This window comes from Mizuhopecten yessoensis, unplaced genomic scaffold, assembly GCF_002113885.1.
Source record: "Mizuhopecten yessoensis strain PY_sf001 unplaced genomic scaffold, ASM211388v2 scaffold1539, whole genome shotgun sequence".
Classification (NCBI taxonomy): Eukaryota; Metazoa; Mollusca; class Bivalvia; order Pectinida; family Pectinidae; genus Mizuhopecten; species Mizuhopecten yessoensis.
The window spans coordinates 1073064-1095168 of NW_018404097.1; the positions used below are offsets into that span (position 1 = coordinate 1073064).

Sequence of the window (22105 nt, forward strand, 5' to 3'; positions counted from 1 at the left end):
TTTGGGATCTGGACATTTTTACTTTGAAAATTATGAGAATTTGATTACATTAAATTTATAAGGGGAATAGGAAGGACTCAAAAGGGATGTCAATAAAACCCTGGTACTGTAAAACGTATAAGTTAATTATAGTAATATGTGAAGATATTCTAAAGACTTTGGCATAGGTGTTGTATTAGTTTGTTGATTGGAATGTAACACAACTTTTTTCTTCATAAGTCTTATTAAATCAGTGTTCTCCTGAAAATGTTACTAATCGCCAGGCCTGTCCCTCTTACATTGTTAGCTTAATAAACCTACAAAATGTAACACATTTCAAATATCACTGAAAAAGCACTATTGTTGTCAGGGAAACGTAAGTTAATGCAGGCTTAAATTTTCATTTTTATATTTTTGTTATTATAATAGGAGAAAAAGTAATCTGGAGTCATGCAAGAGATTTACACAAATCACAAGTAATGACATACCCAACCAAGTAATGACATACCCAACCAAGTAATGACATACCCAACCAAGTACTGACATACCCAACCAAGTAATGACATACCCAACCAAGTAATGACATACCCAACTGGAAGTTACGGATAATAGTAGTAGCACAGTGAAAGGCTATCACTAAGTTGCGTGGATCCTTTTCAGCATCCATGGCCTGTATATAGCCCAGAACGAAGTCACTGCCTATCTTCTGTAGCTCTGTAACGACAAGGACGGAAAGATAGCAGAATCTTTGTATAAATCTCACCACATACACAAAATCTCCAAAAGATTTCAAAAATGTATTAGGCTGTAAATGGTCTTAATTGAAAGAAATGTGCTTGTTACAAACTGAATACAAATTGCAGCAGCTTTAGTTTATCTGTACTAATTACAAGTTATTTCATTTCTATAACTGTGTTACGGTAAGGACCAGACAACATTGTGATAACATAATACAAGAGGCCCAAGAGGGCCTGTATCGCTCACCTGAATATTTAAGCAGTCATAGCAAAATATTCTCATTAAATATTATATTGCACTAAAAATATTTCCCTCGCAAACTTTGTTGGCTCCATCTGTTGAAACTACCAGCAAAATATTATTACAAGATTCTATGCTTTTAGATTCTTCACAAGTTGCTTGACATATTTTCCCCTGTGACCTTGTAAGTAAGTCAATGTCATTTTCCTTCTCAAATTGGTAAGCTCTATTCCAAAAGCTCCCAGCCAAATCTTATGAATCCATTCCTTTTAGTTCTTATGAACAAATCCATTAAAATGTTGACCTCTGTGGCCTTGAAAGTAGGTCAAGGTCACTTTCATTCGCAAACTTTGTTGGGCTCTTTCCCAGGAAATAACCAGCCGAATATTAAGGTTCTATAACTTCCAGTTCTTCAGAAGAAGTCATTTGAAGCTTTTGACACATTTGACCCCTGTGACCTTGAAAGTAGAACAAGGTCATTTTCATTCTCAAACTTTGTTGGGCTCCATCCAGGAACCAATCAGCCTAATATGAAGATTCTATACCTTAAAATTCTTCAGAAGAAGACGTTTGAAGTTTTTGACATATCTGACCCATGTGACCTTGAAAGTAGGTCAAACTAATTTTCTTCCTCAAACTTTGTTGGGCTCTATCCCAGGAAGCCACCAGCCAAATATAAAAATTCTATACCTTTCAGTTCTTCAGAAGAAGTCATTTGAAGCTTTTGACACATTTGACCCCTGTGACTTTGAAAGTAGGTCAAGGTAATTTTCATTCTCAAACTTTGTTGGGCTATATCCCAGGAACCAATCAGCCAAATATGAAGATTCTGTACTTTTTAGTTCTTCAGAAGTCATTTGAGGTGTTTGACACATTTGACCCCTGTGACCTTGAAAGTAGGTCAAGGTCATTTTCATTCTCAAACTTTGTTAAGCTCCATCCCAGGAAGCCATCAGCCAAATATGAAGATTCTATACCTTTTAGTTCTTCAGAAGAAGTTGTTTGAAGTTTTTGACATATTTGACCCCTGTGACCTTGAAAGTAGGTCAAACTAATTTTCATTCTCAAACTTTGTTGGCTTCTATTCCAGGAAGCCACCAAGCAAATATAAAGATTCTATACCTTTGAGTTTTTCAGAAGAAGTCGTTTGAAGTTTTTGACATATTTGACCCCTGTGACCTTTAAAGTAGGTCAAGGTCATTTTCGTTCTCAAACTTTGTAGGGTTCCTACCAACAAAGCTTTCAGACAAATATCATGACTCTAGGCCTGTCCATTCTTCAGAAGAAGTTGTTTAAAGGAAAAGTTGACGGACGAGGACGGACAGACGACGGACGCCGCACCACGACATAAAACATGGTTTGAGCATGAAGCTGATATCTTTAATAGAAAGAGTTGGCTTCAAAATATGCATTACTGTGTCAATGGTTTAATTTGTAGAAAACATACTTGTTACAACCTGTATACAAATTGCAGTGGTTTTAGTTCATCTGTAAGCAATAACTAGTATAAGTCCATTATAGGTAAAATAAGAAAATAAGTTTACCTGGAAGACTGGTGGTGAGGAGGACAGAGAAAATGTTATATGCTATTCGTCTGTCCCCCTGGGACAGTGTCTGTGTCTGAACCTCACTAAATATGGACCGGCAAATCTTCTCAGGACATCCTTCTGGTAAGTTCTTTGAATGGCACTGGAAAATGATTATTTATTAAGGAAAAAGACATAATGAGGATCACAGATTTTTCAATGAGAAGTAAATAGAAATATACACGTTACCTGTACAATATCTAAAGCACAATGGTGCAAACAAACGAAATATACTGCCCATATATATCACATTATACAATTTCAAATAAATTCATGGAAAATATATACATTTTTACCTGATAGAGCTCTGTCCAATTCCATACATAATACAACCCGGTAGTCACTGACAGTAACAATGTCCTTCATGTTTACAGTCAGACATAATGGAGTAGAACTGTAGTCATTTTTCTACCTCCATTCCACAGGGGCCTGTGCATTGTGACTTTGGGGAAATATCGCACACAAAAAAACTTGATTTTGGCAATTATTTTGGGAAAAATACAACAGAAAATATCTTGAAAGGGCTTTTATAAAGCCTCAAATTCACAGAATAATTCACTGGATATTGCCATGCTGCTGTAGTTACATACTGACAGAGCAGTACAGCTGGTGAAACACTGCTCGTTCACTGCTGCTAGAGCTATGCTGAATGTTCCAGAGAAATGTTGAGAAATACCATCTGTTTGATACTGAAATTAATGCAATTAGCCCTCCTCACTCTAGAACATGAGGTCAAATTTAGCACTGGGGTGAATGCTGTTAAATATACTTAGCAAATTTTAAAACAGAAGTAGTCAAATGTAAAACAGTGAAAATTTGCTATTGTATATTGTAGCAGAAAATGCTTAACTAATTCAGTATTAAATGATGAGAAAGAATTTACCAGTGCCAGCAGCCCATGCAGTGAGGGAGGCTGTATAGAATGGTGGTCCTTCAGTCTGTCACACAGGTAGGCTACCAGGAGCTCGTCTGTAAATAGGTCATTACAAGGATCATAACAACCAACAGATCAAAGGATTGTACGACTAACAGGTCACAGGACTGATTATTGCCATTTTTCAATTTTATTCTGGCAAGTGTTTTTTTGTAAATAGTGTCTAGAAGCTTTAAGGAAAGAAATGTCTATACATGTCTTCAATAAGATTCATCAGTTTAGAAATATGTAATGTCAAAGTTTTACTTTATACAAAAATAATGTACATATTAAACGTGTCACAACGATTCAAGACCAAATGGTGCCTTTGTCAAGCTATGACTGAGTCCACAATTCTACATGGATATTATGTAAATGTTAAGACTGGAATTAATAAGCCAATAAAAGTTTTATTGTCATCACTATTCCACCATAAGTACATGCAATATCTTCACAGATTTAAACATTGGAAAGTTACTGAACAAATTTATCAATTTGATACTATTGTGTACTCACTTTCTGTGGCGTTCAGTTTGTCTGTGGGAATGAGATGAAGGATTTCTGCCAGAAGTTTGACCACCCTGCCTCGCTCAGATGTCTCCTCACTGATTAAGTACTTCCTGTAAGGAATCAAAAATTAAAGCTATTCGCAATGTTCTATAACATGAACATATTATTATAGCACGGGTGAGCATTGTGGTATTATAGGGACACTAATAGCAGTATATCACTTCATGTCATGATATTACTTCAAATCAAATCACTTGCAAATAATTTAAGATTTGGTTCCTGGAATAAACAAGTACTTTGTTGTACATGTATAATGGCAGATGTCATTTAATAGGGATTTCATGTATAATGGCAGATGACATTTAATAGTGATTACAAAAGATGTTTAATCCTTTTGAAAATAAGTATTTCAGAGTTATGTAACCTGCTCTCCTCACAAATCAGTGAGAAAATACCTGAACATTGTATATCTTGCTAAATCAGAATTTGAAATATATCTGAATACATGTAAAAAAAATATACTGTTATTTAATACATTGTAATCAAATTATGTCATTTCACGAACATACACTGTCACTGGAGATCTAGATCTTATACAAGTGCTTGATGATATAAACATGTATGATCTTTGACAAACTATTTCATGTGGAAAACATTAAGTAAGCATTATAATTATTTTTTTTCAGTAAGAAGAGCATGAGAATACTATGCATACAGCTTTACTTTTTAATAAGCATTTTTTACATTGATGTGAGCGAATAAAAGTTTGTGTAACGTTGTCGTTTAGAGAATATGAGGCGTATTTACTGGAAATGTTTATTTGCTATTGTATTGAATTCGCAGATTTATCCTCCTGAAAACCCATGAAACTGATGATGCAGTTAAAAGTATAATGCATAAACTTTACTAATGCATATTACCCACACTCTAGCTCCTCTCCATGTAAATACATACAGTACATATTACCCACACTCTAGCTCCTTTCCATGTAAATACACACAGTAAATATTACCCACACTCTTAGCTCCTCTCCATGAATGTAAATACATACAGTACATATTACCCACACTCTAGCTCTTCTCCGTGAATGTAAATACATACAGTACATATTACCCACAATCTAGCTCCTTTCCATGTAAATACACACAGTAAATATTACCCACACTCTTAGCCCCTCTCCATGAATGTAAAAACATACAGTACATATTACCCACACTCTAGCTCTTCTCCACGAATGTAAATACACACAGTACATACTACCCACACTCTGGCTCCTCTCCATGTAAATACATGCAGTACATATTACCAACACTCTAGCTCCTCTCCATGAATGTAAATACATACAGTACATATTGCCCACACTCTAGCTCTTCTCCATGAATGTAAATACATACAGTACATATTACCCACACTCTAGTTCCTCTCCATGAATGTAAATACACACAGCACATACTACCCACACTCTAGCTCCTCTCTATGAATGTAAATACACACAGGACATATTACCCACACTCTAGCTCCTCTCCATGAATGAAAATACATAGAGTACATACTACCCACACTCTAGCTCCTCTCCATGTAAATACATACAGTAAATATTACCCACACTCTTAGCTCCTCTCCATGAATGTAAAAACATACAGTACATATTACCCACACTCTAGCTCTTCTCCATGAATGTAAATACACACAGTACATACTACCCACACTCTAGCTCCTCTCCATGTAAATACATGCAGTACATATTACCCACACTCTAGCTCCTCTCCATGAATGTAAATAGACACAGTACATATTACCCACACTCTAGCTCCTCTCCACGAATGTAAATACACACAGTACATATTACCCACACTCTAGCTCCTCTCCATGAATGTAAATACACACAGTACATACTACCCACACTCTAGCTCCTCTCCATGAATGTAGTAAATACATACAGTACATATTACCCACACTCTAGCTCCTCTCCATGAATGTAAATACACACAGTACATATTACCCACACTCTAGCTCCTCTCTATGAATGTAAATACACACAGTACATATTACCCACACTCTAGCTCCTCTCCATGTAAAATCATACAGTACATATTACCCACACTCTAGCTCCTCTCCATGAATGTAGTAAATACATACAGTACATGATGATAAGCTCTAATAAATAAATGGACTATTAGACTTACCCCAGCCCTTCTATCAGCTCCAGTAAAGATATAGTGTTATCTGTGAGCACTGGAATACACAACATTTAACAGTTAATACATAATTTTACCTTCTTTTTTTGGGGGAAGGGGTGGGGGTGAGAGGTGAAAAATACACAAAGTAACGAAAATAAGGTCTCAATCAAATGGATCAATATATATCAACGCTGGTTGGATAAATTGATAAGTCAGAACAGAAACACAGCACACCATATCAATTTACCTGTGATTAAAGTGACATTTCAAATCACCAACAGTATTATTTGCTCCAAAGTAAAATTTAGGGAAATTTGAAAGTAACTACTATGAGAGAATATCTATGCCTGAATCTATTCTTATGTAAAGTATATTCCTGTGTTTAAGTTGTATCCTAATTCTGTGTGGGTTATGGGTAAGAAGGTTATGCTGGTCATTGGTGTAAGAATTTCCTGTATTTGATGTGTTCTAGTTTTCAAGCAAATGGAGGTAAGAAACTCTAGTCTGTAGTCAAGCTGCTGCATCAGACTCCTCATCTTCCTTAGATAATAGGAACAACATACATCTGTCCCCTGCACATGAAACAGCTCCTTCATCATGTGATCAAAGGTAAACATCACTGATGAGGAGTTTGGTAATGATGATTTCAAGTTCTTTTAGAAGATGTGGCCTTATGTTGTCTGATTGGCTGCACTATGGGACTTCCAGTTCCTTAGCAATTTCTATTCATGGTGTGGACTGGATCTTATATTTGACGCATCTAGATGATGGTTTTATATGATATCAAGTGGGCAGTGGTTGGGGGTAATTTCTTTTGTAAAGAAACTTTTGTTGGTTTAAAATGATACCCCTGTCTGTAGTCTCAACTATTCCTTTAAGAGAAAGCTTAGATCACCTAGAGAGCCCTTCCAGTGGCTTCAAATGTATAACAAAACCCCCTTATGATGGCCTTTCATGACCTTACTGATGACATAGATGCAAGTCTATGCAGTGATGTTGACTGTCACCACTTGCGCTAGGCAGTTAATTTCACCATGCTGGTGGGAATTTGAAATCTGTTTCACAAAAGTCTGTGATTCTGTAGAGCATTGTCAGCTGATCCTTTTCCTCGTCTCATAGAGCACAGTCTGCTTGGCAACACCTATGGTTTTCTTATGAAGCAAATGGTCCAGTGATGATTGACCATCAAATTTACTAAAATACGGTACCAGGGTTTCTAGCTCACTCTACTAGCAAAGTGTTCTATATACTATTTCAACCACACATGGAACACACTGACTAACCGGAGTCATGAAGGCCTGAAAGTGGTGTTGGTTGTGAGGGGGGTATTGATAGTGTGAAAGAGAAATATCAGAATTTAGAAAAAGCAAAGTGGAGAAGTGTTTTAAATGCTGTAGTCGATACTCTTGACTTATATACCAAATTTTGTAGATACCACAGATATGTACATACAATGTGGTTATTCTCGTGTGAGTCTGAATTATTCTGACGTTTTATCATATCGGTCTGTCGTCGATTAAAAAAAGTCGATAAAACGTCAGAATAATTCGGACTATTCTCGCGTGTGTGCAGCAGAGTTTTCCCAAACCTGCTGATACCGCAACATCCACCCAAACCAATGTATACCCCATCTGGGTTGTTGGTATAATGGTATATCTATTGAATTATGCGAGGACCGGATGTTCACTCTACTGACAGTACATAAAATGAAACTGTAAAATTATGTAGGAAACAGTAATTTCATGTGTATGTGTGCCCACTGTTTAGGTCTCGCCTATTTCATATTAGGTGAGAAGGGGATATATATTTCCAATAAATTATGAAAATTAAAAAGTATCCCAGGAGGGAAAATGTTAGCCTACATTTAACAACATCGGGAGCCATGGAATCAATTTCAGTTTTGACATAATCGTCCAGCGCACTTTTCCACATGGGCGCAGCCATCTTTTATAATCATTTGCTGCGGTCACAGTTTTGTTGTTGATACCAATTTCTGCATGGGGACGCGTAAAATAAATCCGGAAGGAAATCATTGTCCACTCACGAAAGGTCATCATTAGCCGTTCTGTAATGCAAAAAATGTTAATGAAAAGGAAAACTTAATAACAAAATATTCAAAAATCAATTCAAAAACTTACGAAAAAAATTCAGTTGCTTGCCCCATTTTCCTTTCGTGGTAATGTCAAATTTCCGGAAACATGTTACCTATTCTTTTAAATTAGAATGTCCTTAAGACGGGACTACAATAATAGGAAATACATAATTATTAGAATGAAATATTGACACTATTTCCTATTAATATACCATTATTCGAATAAAATAGTCTGAGCTAAAACAATGAAGTAATTTAACCAAAACGACTTTTTTAGATAGAATATCAATAATTCTTTAGTGCGGAGATATTCCGAAAATAGACGTTATTGTGACAGTGACAGTGACAGTGCCATTCGCAAGTATTTGTTCAACGGGATCCCTCCCCCGTCCCTCTAGAGATGGGAGGGTGCATTGGATCTCAGAGAGACAACGGACCATCATCAGGCGAATCATCAGACGCTGCAGGTAACGTTAAATGTTCCGAACCGGTACCTTTCGGAAAAGCCGGATGCAGTTTTACCAATTCCAGTTTCATCACCATTCCTATCCTGTATCAAGTAGGCCTTATGACAATAGCAGAATGATTGGCCACTTCGTCGCCCACGAACTACTGGCTGTGTTGAAGGAGCTTTCGCTGTTGCCTGCTTTGTAATCATATGTTTCAGTTTAATTGTTTTGTCACTGATTGTTGTGGAAATACAAATTTCCTTGTTTGGTTTATTTCCTTGTTACAGCTGATCATATGATCCATGCCATACTTTCTCCCCAATACATATAATTTAAAGTGTATTAGACACGATCGTATCATCAGATATACATTTATAGATAACTTGATAGAACATATCATAATTAAAGAATATTTTAATAATTATACATATAGGGGCCTATATATTTATTTGATAGAAAAATGGATACTGGTCATCTTCATTGAAACAGATACTATATGGTTGATAACTTGATATTAGTATATGCGTCTTGCTAGCGACCAACCTGCAGTGAATTTATATTAGTTGACTCTGGACTGCATGGTCTTATAATGGTATATAGAGAGAGAACTGTTTTTTGTCAAGTATAATGTGTGAGCAACAAGACTGATATACTGCCACAAACCATCAATGTGTAAATAACGGACTTTTTATCATTTATGCGCAACTGGTTGGACACTATATATAAGTAAAGGAAATAGAATCAAGACATCTCCAAAAGCTAAAAAGCTTACAACGATGTATTATACAGCGAAAGATAAATTATTTTTCCATTGTGATGTGTCATCATTCATTGGGTTGGAGTGTGGACAATATTACCTGCCTTACTGGTAGAAGCTGTAGTATGTTGTAACCGCACGATTTCCCTTTCTATTTTTGACCATATAATTCCAAAGATAAGAAAATAATCAAATAGATTGCAGGCTAGTATTCTAAATTTGAGATCAGAACAACCCTGACAGATGAGTAATTCAGGGGATGTGTAGTTTCATATTTAGAAACTGGTTCAGGATGTTTGACCCAAAACCATTACTTCCGATCCCCTTATTACCCATAATACCCCTGCCATTTACCCTGTACCCCAAAAATCATATTGCAACATCAATTTGACCCCAAAAATCATTTCGCCCTATCCATTATTTTTCATCGCCTCATCCTCGATACTTCAGGGGTTACACTCATTTTCACTCTCTGCACCCCTGGAAATGTCACAGCAAAATTGAAGGCACGCAGCAAGCTATTTGATTGGTCTCGGGTAAAGAAACCAGACCAATCGCTAGGCTGATACCTGTCCTTTGAAGATTACAGGCGAGTGACACACGACTTAAAAACTTGTCTATTTTAGTTACGTGAGTGACAGATTCTTAAGATGTACATCAAAGGATCAAACTAGTCTTCTCATCTCATCCACAAGGTGATGCATGCACACTGAGCCTATAATTTTGCTATGACATATTCCAGGGGTGCAGTGAAAATGAAAGCGAGCATAGAGGATGATATCACTTCAAAAGACATATAATGCCCACATTTTGAGTGCTAAAAGGGTAAAGGGTTCGTTTTAGAGTCAGATTATATATGGTTTAGATTTAAAAAAAAATAAAAAAAATAGGGTCTTGTCATTGTTAAGGTTTAAAGTATAGATTAAGATTTAGTGTTAAGTTTTTAGTTAGCGGTAGTTGTCTATATTCTGATGGATATTTAATTTTTGGCAAACGGTTTTGGGGTGATAACATTAGTTCTCAATTCTTCGGATATAGTTGATTTTGAACAAACAGTTTTGGGACGAGTTAGGGGTGAAATTACCTTAAATTTGGGGAAAGATTAAAACAAAATAAGAGTTATTGTTAAAGACCTAGCTTACAGTTTTCATTTGGAGGCAAATCATCTGTACATTCCTAGTCTGCTGGCAGATTAAGAAAATATTGTATACTTGCTCCACCAACACTTTCATTATAAATATTGGACATCTTTACAAGCCCTGACATAAAATCTGTCATATTTATCTGATATTTGGAGGCACAGTAGTCTAGTGGTAGGATGCCAGGCTCATGACCGAAGGGTTGCAGGTTCGAGTTATGGCACGGCACTGTGTTGTATCTTTGAGCAAGATACTTACTCCGTTTGTTCCAGTCTACTCAGCTGTAAATGAGTACGCGGTTGGGCAGTGCTATAATTATTAAATGCTAGTTGTGAGTGCAGAAATGGCAGCACCAGCTGTATGCTCCCCAGGGAGTTGAGAAAGATACTGGCTGGTTTGCAAAGGCCCTATAACCACAGATAATAATTTGTTAACCGCTTCGAGACGACCTACAAACTAGGTTGTGATAAATAGAGAATAATACATGCCTTTTTCCTTATCACACCCAGTATCAACCCGAGACTGCAATATCAGCCCAAGGGCCGAAGGCCCGAGGGCTGATATTAGTCGAGGGTTGATACTGGGTGTGATATGGAAAAAGTCATGTTTTATTCTGTTTATTACATACTTACTAATAATTTAAGCTACTATCTTTTGATAAATTTTTCGTCTTTATTAGTAAGTATGTAATAAAGGGGTATACAATACCTCAAATTATTATTATTATGTCTGGTAATAAGTGCACGCATATCTATCTACTGCATTTCAGTAGAAATGCTGACAAGCATTATCCCATTGTTCTGGGACAGCTCCCTACTACTTTGAGTCAGATGTTATGTGTGAGACGGCCTGAGGCTTATCACAGGAGAAATATGGTACTGGGCTACAAGCCCAGGTTTTCTGTTGGTCGAATGATTCATATACACATGTATATATACACACACCTCCGGTAATTAAAGTTTACATACAAATGTGCTACAAATAAATGTCCTAAAATAAACATTTTAAAACCTGTCTACTTTTCATTTAAATGGACACCCTTCTTCTTTAAACATTTTTCAATTGTCCACAATGTGAGTTTGTGAGACCAAATGCAACCTCTAACAGGAATTAACTGGGAATCCTCAAGAATTCAAAGAAAGTTTTAAACAATAGGTTTAAATGTAGGAAGTTCTTACTTTTAATGTTCAAAATTTTCATTCACTGAATTCACCACATTTTGCCTTTTGCTTGTAATTAAATTTGAAGTTATTCTTTGTGTATGAATATAATACCTTGTTATAACTAAGTGTGGGCAATGTAAGTGTAAGTGGGTTTTTTAATAGATATTTTTTAATACTTTGATTCCTATGATAAAATTGTAAGAGTTGAAATTATATTATGAAAGTATCAAGTCTAACTTGATGCATATCTATAGGAGTCAGGTATTTCAAATGGTGGTGACATGAATGTGGTGATGGGAAAAACGGTTTATATGATAAGCATTAAAATATATAGTGTTATTTTTTGGAGACCTCTGAGATTAAGCTGGATCTATATAAATGATGCTATGCCCTGTCCCCATGGAGATAGAAAAACAGAGGAGGCAGTATATATGTAATATAATATTTTGCCCTGTCCAGCATTCTTCATCTCTACTTACAAGATGATCTGTCAGTGCCTGGTCATGTCTCATGTTTAATGAGCTGGAAAAGTGTAGGTATTGGAACACTGATAGGATGTGTTATTCAGAGGCATCTATATTCAATTGATCCTATAACCTAACACCATTGGACAAGATATGTATTTGTGACTATGGAAAATGTGCCAGTATAATATGTGTACATAAAATTTGGGTGGATAAAATACAAAAATGTAATACCAGTAAGTCTAGTTTGTGTGGACTACAAAAATAGACATTATAAATAAAGCAGATATATACAGTGTATGGATCAGTTTCTATGCTATCTTGTAACAAGTACTTGTAATATGTACTTGCTAAGTGTAGCTAGGTATCAGGGCTGTAGATTATGTTGCACTGCATTGGAGGGGTACTATTACAGTACAGGGCAGCAGATGGGTAACATTAATGTAAAGATAAAAAACCAACTGGTTGATTTTTGAGAACAACATTTTGTGATTAAGCAAAAGATAAGTACATATTCAGGACATACTTATAATTAGTTTAGTCGTGTATATAAGACATTACTTCAGGACCACTAATTGGATAATGATGATACATTTTGTTCAATTCAGTTGCTCTAGGACGAAATCAACCGCTTAAGCCAGAGAAACCAAAATGGAAGAGTGATGTCCCTTTGACTGAAGGTCAGCTGCGTAGCAAGAGAGATGAATTCTGGGACACCGCTCCTGCATTTGAAGGAAGAAAGGAGATTTGGGATGCCCTTAAAGGGGCTGCCTATGCGCTGGAGACAGGGGACCACACTTTAGCTCAGGCTATCGTAGACGGGGCCAACATTTCCCTACCCCATGGTTTGTATAACGCAAAGCTTTAGCGCTGCATTTTGTATTATCTCAGTAAATTGAATTGGTCATTTTATAGGTTAAGATCTAAAGCTTCATGCTTCATGTTCATATGTAGAAAATGCACATCTGTATAAAGAATACTGGGGTAGGTTGATGGGATGTCTATAGGAACATTGTTAAAATGTGGCATTTTGCTATCATTGGATTTCTTATGATTGTGTTAAGGTGTGGTATTTAAATTTAAATTCAAACTACATGAAATAACAGGATTATACAAATAAAATAGTCTAACACTAGTAACCCATTATAACTCTTACATTTCTTAAAAGCTGTTGTCAGTGTCATTTTCAAGATTCAAACTTTAATAGATTACTTCAGTTTCATATAGTTAACACTCTTCATTCTATCATTTGAATATTGTTTATTGCCTGATTAGATTCAAACAAAATCCTTCAGTCTCTTTCTCTAAGATACCCTTCCCTGATACAACATCACATAGGAGGACATATTTTAGAGACCTTTCACTGTAAAACGTTATATCTGTTTATTGTTACACCCTCAAATTCTATGTAATAAAATCTCATTTACATTATATCAGCATCCTGGTATTGACCGAAATGTTGCTGGTAGATACTTTGTTTTGTTGTGTCATAGAGAGGAGTGAAAGAATTGGTATTGAATGATAGGACTGTATTATGATAAATATAAAAAATAATCTTGTTAAAAATAGAATTGTTCACTAACCCAGGTACACTAATGGACTGCTATGATGAGTTGGGAAACCGTTATCAGTTACCTGTATATGTTTTGAGTGCCCCGACCAACCTGATAGAGGAAGCAAGTGAGGGAGACGTGGATCAGGACGCTGAGAATGCCTCCCCTGGACTGGAACTCCCCATCAAGTTCCGATTGTCCACCATCAATAAAGATCTAAAGCTGTACGTCCGCACCACAGATACTGTGCTTAAACTGAAAAACCGAATCTTTGAAGAGACTGAGGTAGAACCAGCAAGACAAAGATGGTTTTTTGCTGGACGTATGTTAAGTGATAAATTGCGCATTGAAGATATAAAAATTCCCAAAAGTTACGTGGTTCAAGTCATTGTATCCCCAGAAACAGTTTTATCCGAAGGAAGTTAATTTTAAAAGAAGGACATCCCAAATATACAAGGACTCTTCCTAAATCAATAGGATGTGTCCCAGGACGACGAGGTGTTGTTTCAAACTGACTCATTTACTTGAGGCTGTTCTGAGACGCTCTGAATGATATCTGGATTCCTGCAGGTATACGTCTGGAATCATCGGGATATATAGATACAGGATGTTAAAGGAGGGCATGCTGTGCTTGTGTCCTAAGTTAACAGGATATTGGACCAAAGTCACAGCTCTTTAGACTTATGTACAGTGACCTTGACAATATAGACATGTATTACAGCCACATCTATTCTATAAGAGTAAGTCAAATAGAGGTAGGACTTTTTTGTTACATGGATACACTTGTATACATGTAAAGTTCAATACTTCACTTTGGTTAATCAGCAAACAACACATCTCAATGTCCCTAACTATGTACACTGACACCTGTCTCATCCGAACACAATGGGAATAAATATTCCCTTTTGAATAGACAAGTATTTTGCATGATCAAAGGTGTGGTTTAATATTTATGTACAAAGTACTGTCTGATCTCGTTAAAGGATTTGTTTTATGTAGGTGTATTAAACTAGGTAGGTTGAACTGTATTAAACTTCAATAGCATAACAGGAAATTCAAATTTTAATTTTGTAAACATGGTTATCACTTTTTTTCAGTTGATGATCATTTCCTTATTCAGAATAAATATTTGCAAGATTTAACTTTTACCTTAGTTCCAATAGATTGATTGAACAAATTTAAATTTTTATAAAATTTTAAACAACCAACATTTTCAGTTGTTGTTTAAAAACTGATTTAACCAAAAAAAATAGAGAAGCAATAAAGAAAAAATATTTCCCAACTGACATAAAAAATTACAGAAGTACTTAAGATTTTTCAAAATTATAAAAAGACCCTGTTAAATCAAAACAAAATAACCAATACACCTTTTAATGTTCTCTCTTACTGGGACCCTGAAGTAAGTATGTTTTATCAAATAGCTGGATAATTTGGGAAAATTTCATATTTATTTGAAGCCAATTAATAAAAAATTGATGTTTCGGATTTTTTTTTTACTGGTTTAATGTCATGATCATGATACACTATTTTTCATACGAGTAACTGTAGCTTGAATACGAGTAACTGTAGCTCGAATACGAGAAACTGTAGCTCAAATACGAGTAACTGTAGCTCGAATACGAGAAACTGTAGCCCGAATACGAGTAACTGTAGCTCGAATACGAGGAACTGTAGCTCGAATACGAGAAACTGTAGCTCGAATACGATTAACTGTAGCTCGAATACGAGTAACTGTAGCTCGCATACGAGTAACTGTAGCTTGAATACGAGTAACTGTAGCTCGAATATGAGTAACTGTAGCTCGAATACGAGTAACTGTAGTTCGAGTAACTGTAGCTCGAATACGAGTAACTGTAGTTCGAGTAACTGTAGCTCGAATACGAGTAACTGTAGCTCGCATACGAGTAACTGTAGCTTGAATACGAGTAACTGTAGCTCGAATACGAGTAACCCTACCTCGAATGCGAGTAACTGTAGCTCGAATGCGAGTAACTGTAGCTCGAATGCGAGTAACTGTAGCTCGAATGCGAGTAACTTTAGCTCGAATGCGAGTAACTGTAGCTCGAATGCGAGTAACTGTAGCTCGAATGCGAGTAACTTTAGCTCGAATGCGAGTAACTGTAGCTCGAATGCGAGTAACTTTAGCTCGAATGCGAGTAACTGTAGCTCGAATGCGAGTAACTTTAGCTCGAATGCGAGTAACTGTAGCTCGAATGCGAGTAACTGTAGCTCGAATACGAGAAACTGTAGCTCGAATACGATTAACTGTAGCTCGAATACGAGAAACTGTAGCTCGAATACGATTAACTGTAGCTCGAATACGAGAAACTGTAGCTCGAAGACGAGTAACTGTAGCTCGAATGCGAGTAACTGTAGCTCGAATGCGAGTAACTTTAGCTCGAATGCGAGTAACTGTAGCTCGAATGCGAGTAACTTTAGCTCGAATGCGAGTAACTGTAGCTCGAATGCGAGTAACTGTAGCTCGAATGCGAGTAACTTTAGCTCGAATGCGAGTAACTGTAGCTCGAATGCGAGTAACTTTAGCTCGAATGCGAGTAACTGTAGCTCGAATGCGAGTAACTTTAGCTCGAATGCGAGTAACTGTAGCTCGAATGCGAGTAACTGTAGCTCGAATGCGAGTAACTTTAGCTCGAATGCGAGTAACTGTAGCTCGAATGCGAGTAACTTTAGCTCGAATGCGAGTAACTGTAGCTCGAATGCGAGTAACTGTAGCTCGAATACGAGAAACTGTAGCCCGAATACGAGTAACTGTAGCTCGAATACGAGGAACTGTAGCTCGAATACGAGAAACTGTAGCTCGAAGACGAGTAACTGTAGCTCGAATGCGAGTAACTGTAGCTCGAATACGAGTAACTGTGCTTATATAATTAATTAAAACATTTTGGTGCAGACTTTCACAAAGCATAAAAACAAAACGGGAGTCAAGGTTTATCATTTCTTACCCAGGTTTGATATTGAAAGTCGTATGATGACACATTTATCCACAGGCACTAGCCTCGTCTTTCAATAAACCCATAATATAATGGGTGAATAGACAGACGAGGCTTGTACCTGTGGTCTACCAGCTATTCATGTGGGATGATATTAAATTTTGAATAAATGGAAGCTGAGTTATCATGCTCTAGAGACAGAACATAGCCAGGGTTCCAATCTTCAACCCATTATACAATATTTAAGTCCTGTTTTGTCATTTTGCACTTTAACATATTATAAACCCAAGTTGCTAGGTATTACTAGGGCATCTCCTTCCTCCCTTAATGTCATGTCTAAAGTCAGTGCCATGCTGTGATAAGTTTAATAGGTCAAAGTTCACAATACTGACCAAAAATAAACAACACGTCTCTGCTCATTAACAGGTGTACCCCTTGTATATATAACGGGTCATGTCCAGTACTTTTATCCTGTAAACAAAGCAACATCTTAAAGATGTACATTTGTTAGACATACCACATATATATTCAATATTATTAGAAAACTAGTTTTCAGTGAAGTCAGTATAATAATTTCAATTGATAATCATGACTTTAACTTATCAATTTATGAAGCATATATATACAATTGTATGTCATCGACTTCAAAGAAATCACATGGCATGATAAAACATATGTGTATGTTTTTTTAGTTTTTTTTTACTAATGATGCAAATCTTGATCCAAGTGAAGAGCATGTCTTCAAGTCTGGTATTAGTGATCTAGTGAGGGGAAAGTGAAGGTTCATTAAATATTGCACACACAATATTCTTGGTGATCCTCCATGATGACCGTTGATTAATTGTAAACACAGATTTGTCCCAGGTTTACAGGAGCTTCAAGCATGGTCTCTGCTACTATATATATATATATGTAAAAGTGTCCATTACTGTATATATATTTCATGTATACAAATGTATAATAATGCTTTCATTTGTACTATATATAAATGGATATACAACTGTACACATTGGCTGATATACAACTGTACACATGTACAGTGGCAGATATACAACTGTAAACAGTGGAAGATATACAACTGTACACATGTACAGTGGCAGATATACAACTGTACAGTGGCAGATATACAACTGTACACAGTGGCTGATATACAACTGTACACAGTGGCAGATTTACAACTGTACACAGTGGCTGATATACAACTGTACACATGTACAGTGGCAGATATACAACTGTACACAGTGGCAGATATACAACTGTACACAGTGGCAGATATACAACTGTACACAGTGGCAGATATACAACTGTACACAGTGGCAGATATACAACTGTACACAGTGGCAGATATACAACTGTACACAGTGGCAGATATACAACTGTACACAGTGGCAGATATACAACTGTACACAGTGGCAGATATACAACTGTACACAGTGGCAGATATACAACTGTACACAGTGGCAGATATACAACTGTACACAGTGGCAGATATACAACTGTACACAGTGGCAGATATACAACTGTACACAGTGGCAGATATACAACTGTACACAGTGGCAGATATACAACTGTACACAGTGGCAGATATACAACTGTACACAGTGGCAGATATACAACTGTACACAGTGGCAGATATACAACTGTACACATGTACAGTGGCAGATATACAACTGTACACAGTGGCTGATATACAACTGTACACAGTGGCAGATATACAACTGTACACAGTGGCTGATATACAACTGTACACAGTGGCAGATTTACAACTGTACACAGTGGCAGATTTGTATGTTTTATTCACAGTGTTATACATTGTATTTTATATATACATGTATCTGGTGCTGTATCCAGTATTGTATATATACAAATGTTCACACAGTGTCCAGTGTTGTATATATATACAAATGTATAGTGTCCAGTGTTGTATATATACAAATGTTCACACAGTGTCCAGTGTTGAATATATATACAAATGTATACACAGTGTCCAGTGTTGTATATATACAAATGTATACACAGTGTCCAGTGTTGTATATATACAAATGTTCACACAGTGTCCGATGTTGTATATATACAAATGTTCACACAGTGTCAGATGTTGTATATATACAAATGTATACACAGTGTCCAGTGTTGTATATATACAAATATATACAAATGTATACACTGTGTCCAGTGTTTTGTATATATACAAATGATCGCACATTGACCAGTGTTGTATATATAAATGTATACAAATGTATACACAGTGACCAGTGTTATATATATACAAATGATCACACAGTGACCAGTGTTGTATATATACAAATGTATATACAGATATTGATTGCACAGTGTTATTTTCATGTTTTCATCAGGAAAAATATGTCCACATGAGTAATATCACTGTCTGCACATATAGCTGACTACCCAGGTATAACCTTATTTACACAAAACAAGTAAATGTCAGTGCAGTTCTGTCTTAATATAAGAATCCCAAGAATTTCACTGCTGTAAAATGTGTGTATGCAGTCTGTGATGAGATAAACCATAGCCAGGATAAACCTGATCTAATATTTATTGTAGCAGAGTGTCAACAAGTGTGTGTATGAATTTATTATATAAGTGAGTGTGTATTATTTCCAGTGTGTGTGAGGATTTCTTTTTTCATCTTTATAATATGTATGAATTCACAATGACTTGTACATTTTCCACAACAGTTTGTTTTGTATTGATCATGACCCAGGATGAAATTTAGTTGTTAATGTTTCCCCGTAGAGAAAGTAGGCTTTATTTCATTTTATGAATAGAATTTAACAGTTTTCAAGAAGAGAAAGGACTTTATAGTTATTGATTAAATTAGTGTCATTATTTATTACATTCAACAGAGTTGTCAGTTACAAGTGTACTAGATCACCATTAACTATATTTAAGTAAGGAGTACCATCAAGTTTAAGTATGTAGTATTTGCACTCTTGTGAACACTTTTTTCTCAGTTTTAACAGGTCGCTCTGTATAAAACACCTCTTGTAGTACATTTTTACAGGATTTCAGTTTTTTCATAGTTTAGTTTCCGGAAACAAAAACAGAAATGAACAAAGAAAAAAGAAAATTACAAGGCTGAACTCAGAACCTATCCACTGCCGATTATACATGTTAGTATTATTTTTACCCAGGTATTTTTTTAATAAACAGTATCAAAATAAATATATGAACGCCTCCCCAAGGGGAAAAGCTCCTAGCTATGAAAATTCCTCAACGTTGCTTTACCTTTTACATATAACCGTTAATAACTTATGCATTGGCACCTTTACATTAAATGTCAAATTAGAAATTAAATGAACTGACTGTAGTCTCCACAGCCAACCCTGTATATATATAAACTAAAACGTTCCCTGGCATTCCACATTAGTCTTTACTAAACAGAACAAATTAGAAAACAGTCTCCATGGCTACTGAGTTGTAACAGTATTAACATGAAAATTTCTTCAGATTTGCAACAGACAGGAAAAAGTTATGTAAAATTGAAGTAATATTTTACTGACTCGTGAGGTTTTGTTAAAATACGTTATCACCAATAAAACTGAATTCTAAATGTTTGGATGTCCTATATTAAAACAATATCCGTGATATCACTGTTCATAATCACGGTAACATTGATGGTATTGCTGTTTATTATTATGTTCTGAAATCATGATGTCCATAGTCTCTTGGTCATGCTTACTGTGGTAATATACACAAAATGTAATGTCTCTCCGTCAAACAAATGTTTATCCTTTTTGTGGCAATACACATTTTAAACAATCACTGAAACATGATCAAATGATGTTTATTACTTCAATACAGTCTCCTTTTGGACTCTGTATTTTTACTCATTGTTGTGTTTACAATCTACGATTAATATCATGTAATGGAAATTTGAGTTATATTCAACTTAACGCTTTATTGCTTATTCTTCATTAATATATGATCAGAGATAAAATTTGCAAATGAAATTGTGCCATGAAGAGAAACAAATTTATTGAAATGTGGGCTGATTCATACAAAAATAATTTTTGTGAAATTCTAGGGGAGACAACTTTTGTATCCAAAATAAATCAAAATCAATATACATATAGTATGCTTTGTACCAATGCAACAAATATATTTGCATCTCCACTAGGTGATCTGTTGATTGGTTTTTATTTTCCAGTTTACAGAGTGAAATTATGCATTTAATTTGGTTCAAGAATTTTTCATATTGAGGTTCAAGTACATATCAGTAGGTGAATTGATATTAGCTGTAAGTATGCCTTACCGTTTGGGCTAGTCTAACAAAACAATGTATTGTCTTTAAATAACAGTTAAAAATGATCCTTATCACAGTGAATCAAATAAAAACATCGATATCCATCACCTAATGTAACATATTTTTTTTTATCATTATTTGTTTTTTGTCTTCAAGTAACATATTGATTTAGTATGTTGGTCTGGATATCTTGAATTCATCATGTTCTCATACAGACAGCTGACTAAACTTAAATCTACATCAATGTTATTGTGATACATGTGATTCGGGTTTCTCCGATAGGTTGTGTCAGGTATACTGTATGTGACCGAGTTAACTATTCAGCATGTAGCATTGTAATGAAAATGGATCCATGTATTCAGTGTTCAAAGTTTTTTCGTTCAATTGTTTTTTGATTAAGTGACACATGGCCTATCTATTGTTTCTAAGTTGAGTTGACTTACATTTTTTCAAGTATAATATCATTTCTTAGCAATGTTGTAACTTCATTCTTAATTGAAAGTTAGGTATAGCTACATTAACTACGCACATAGAAATATGTTTTAAAACATGTTAACACTGTTCCCCCCAAAGATATGAATAGTATATCGATCACGTGAATACTTGTTACTTGGAACACTTTATAATAACGTAGTCTGGTATAATATGTTTTTCTAGGATAAGCTTTACAGGGAAGCTGTATTACCGTCCACAAAAAGAAGCCTGACTTTGTCAATTTTAATTTCAATTTGACACACTTATTGATGATAAATTTTAAATTTACGGATCAGGATCAATTGCATTTATTAAGTCCTGAATTATTAGAAATGCTAATGAATATTTTAAGGGGAATAACTCAAACACATATCAAAGATAGTAAGGATAATTTCACAAAATACTTGTGTGTTTTCAGGTAAGCGATCCAGACACTATCAAACATTGTTACATGTATGTTGTACATATTGATCCGATCACAAGACCATGTCATGACAGACAGAATGCAAAAGTGGAGTTAAGGTCCAAATAAAAAAGCAGGAACAAAGGTTAAACCCCAGTCATTAGTACTGGGATAGTCCAGTGTATGGTAGTTTAAAATCTTCGAGGCTACGTGATGAGCTGATTAGCTATATATGTAAAAGATGACA

At 35.6% G+C, this 22105-nt stretch overlaps 3 protein-coding genes across 3 annotated transcripts in view; 2 read left to right on the plus strand and 1 right to left on the minus strand.

The window, feature by feature from the left end:
* Positions 1-8147, minus strand: part of LOC110464717 (MMS19 nucleotide excision repair protein homolog) — a 29772-nt gene extending 21625 nt beyond the window's left edge. Inside the window, exons 1-6 of the mRNA XM_021520085.1 lie at positions 8009-8147; positions 6153-6201; positions 3973-4076; positions 3427-3512; positions 2502-2646; positions 568-693 (exon numbers count right to left, since the gene is read on the minus strand). Of these exons, the coding sequence (XP_021375760.1) occupies positions 568-693; positions 2502-2646; positions 3427-3512; positions 3973-4076; positions 6153-6201; positions 8009-8090 (592 nt within the window). The 5' untranslated portion in view covers positions 8091-8147. The remainder of the gene's footprint in view (positions 1-567; positions 694-2501; positions 2647-3426; positions 3513-3972; positions 4077-6152; positions 6202-8008) is intronic.
* Positions 8148-8546: 399 nt separating this feature from the next.
* LOC110464738 (ubiquitin domain-containing protein 2-like) lies at positions 8547-15000 on the plus strand. Its single transcript, XM_021520105.1, has 3 exons — positions 8547-8705; positions 12819-13055; positions 13798-15000. The coding sequence occupies exons 1-3, from the start codon at positions 8639-8641 to the stop codon at positions 14187-14189; spliced, it is 696 nt and encodes a 231-aa protein (XP_021375780.1). The 5' UTR covers positions 8547-8638; the 3' UTR covers positions 14190-15000.
* Positions 15001-15098: 98 nt separating this feature from the next.
* LOC110464728 (putative uncharacterized protein DDB_G0282133) lies at positions 15099-17991 on the plus strand. The gene has a single exon (XM_021520095.1). The coding sequence runs from the start codon at positions 15550-15552 to the stop codon at positions 16657-16659; it is 1110 nt and encodes a 369-aa protein (XP_021375770.1). The 5' UTR covers positions 15099-15549; the 3' UTR covers positions 16660-17991.
* Positions 17992-22105: the final 4114 nt, after the last annotated feature.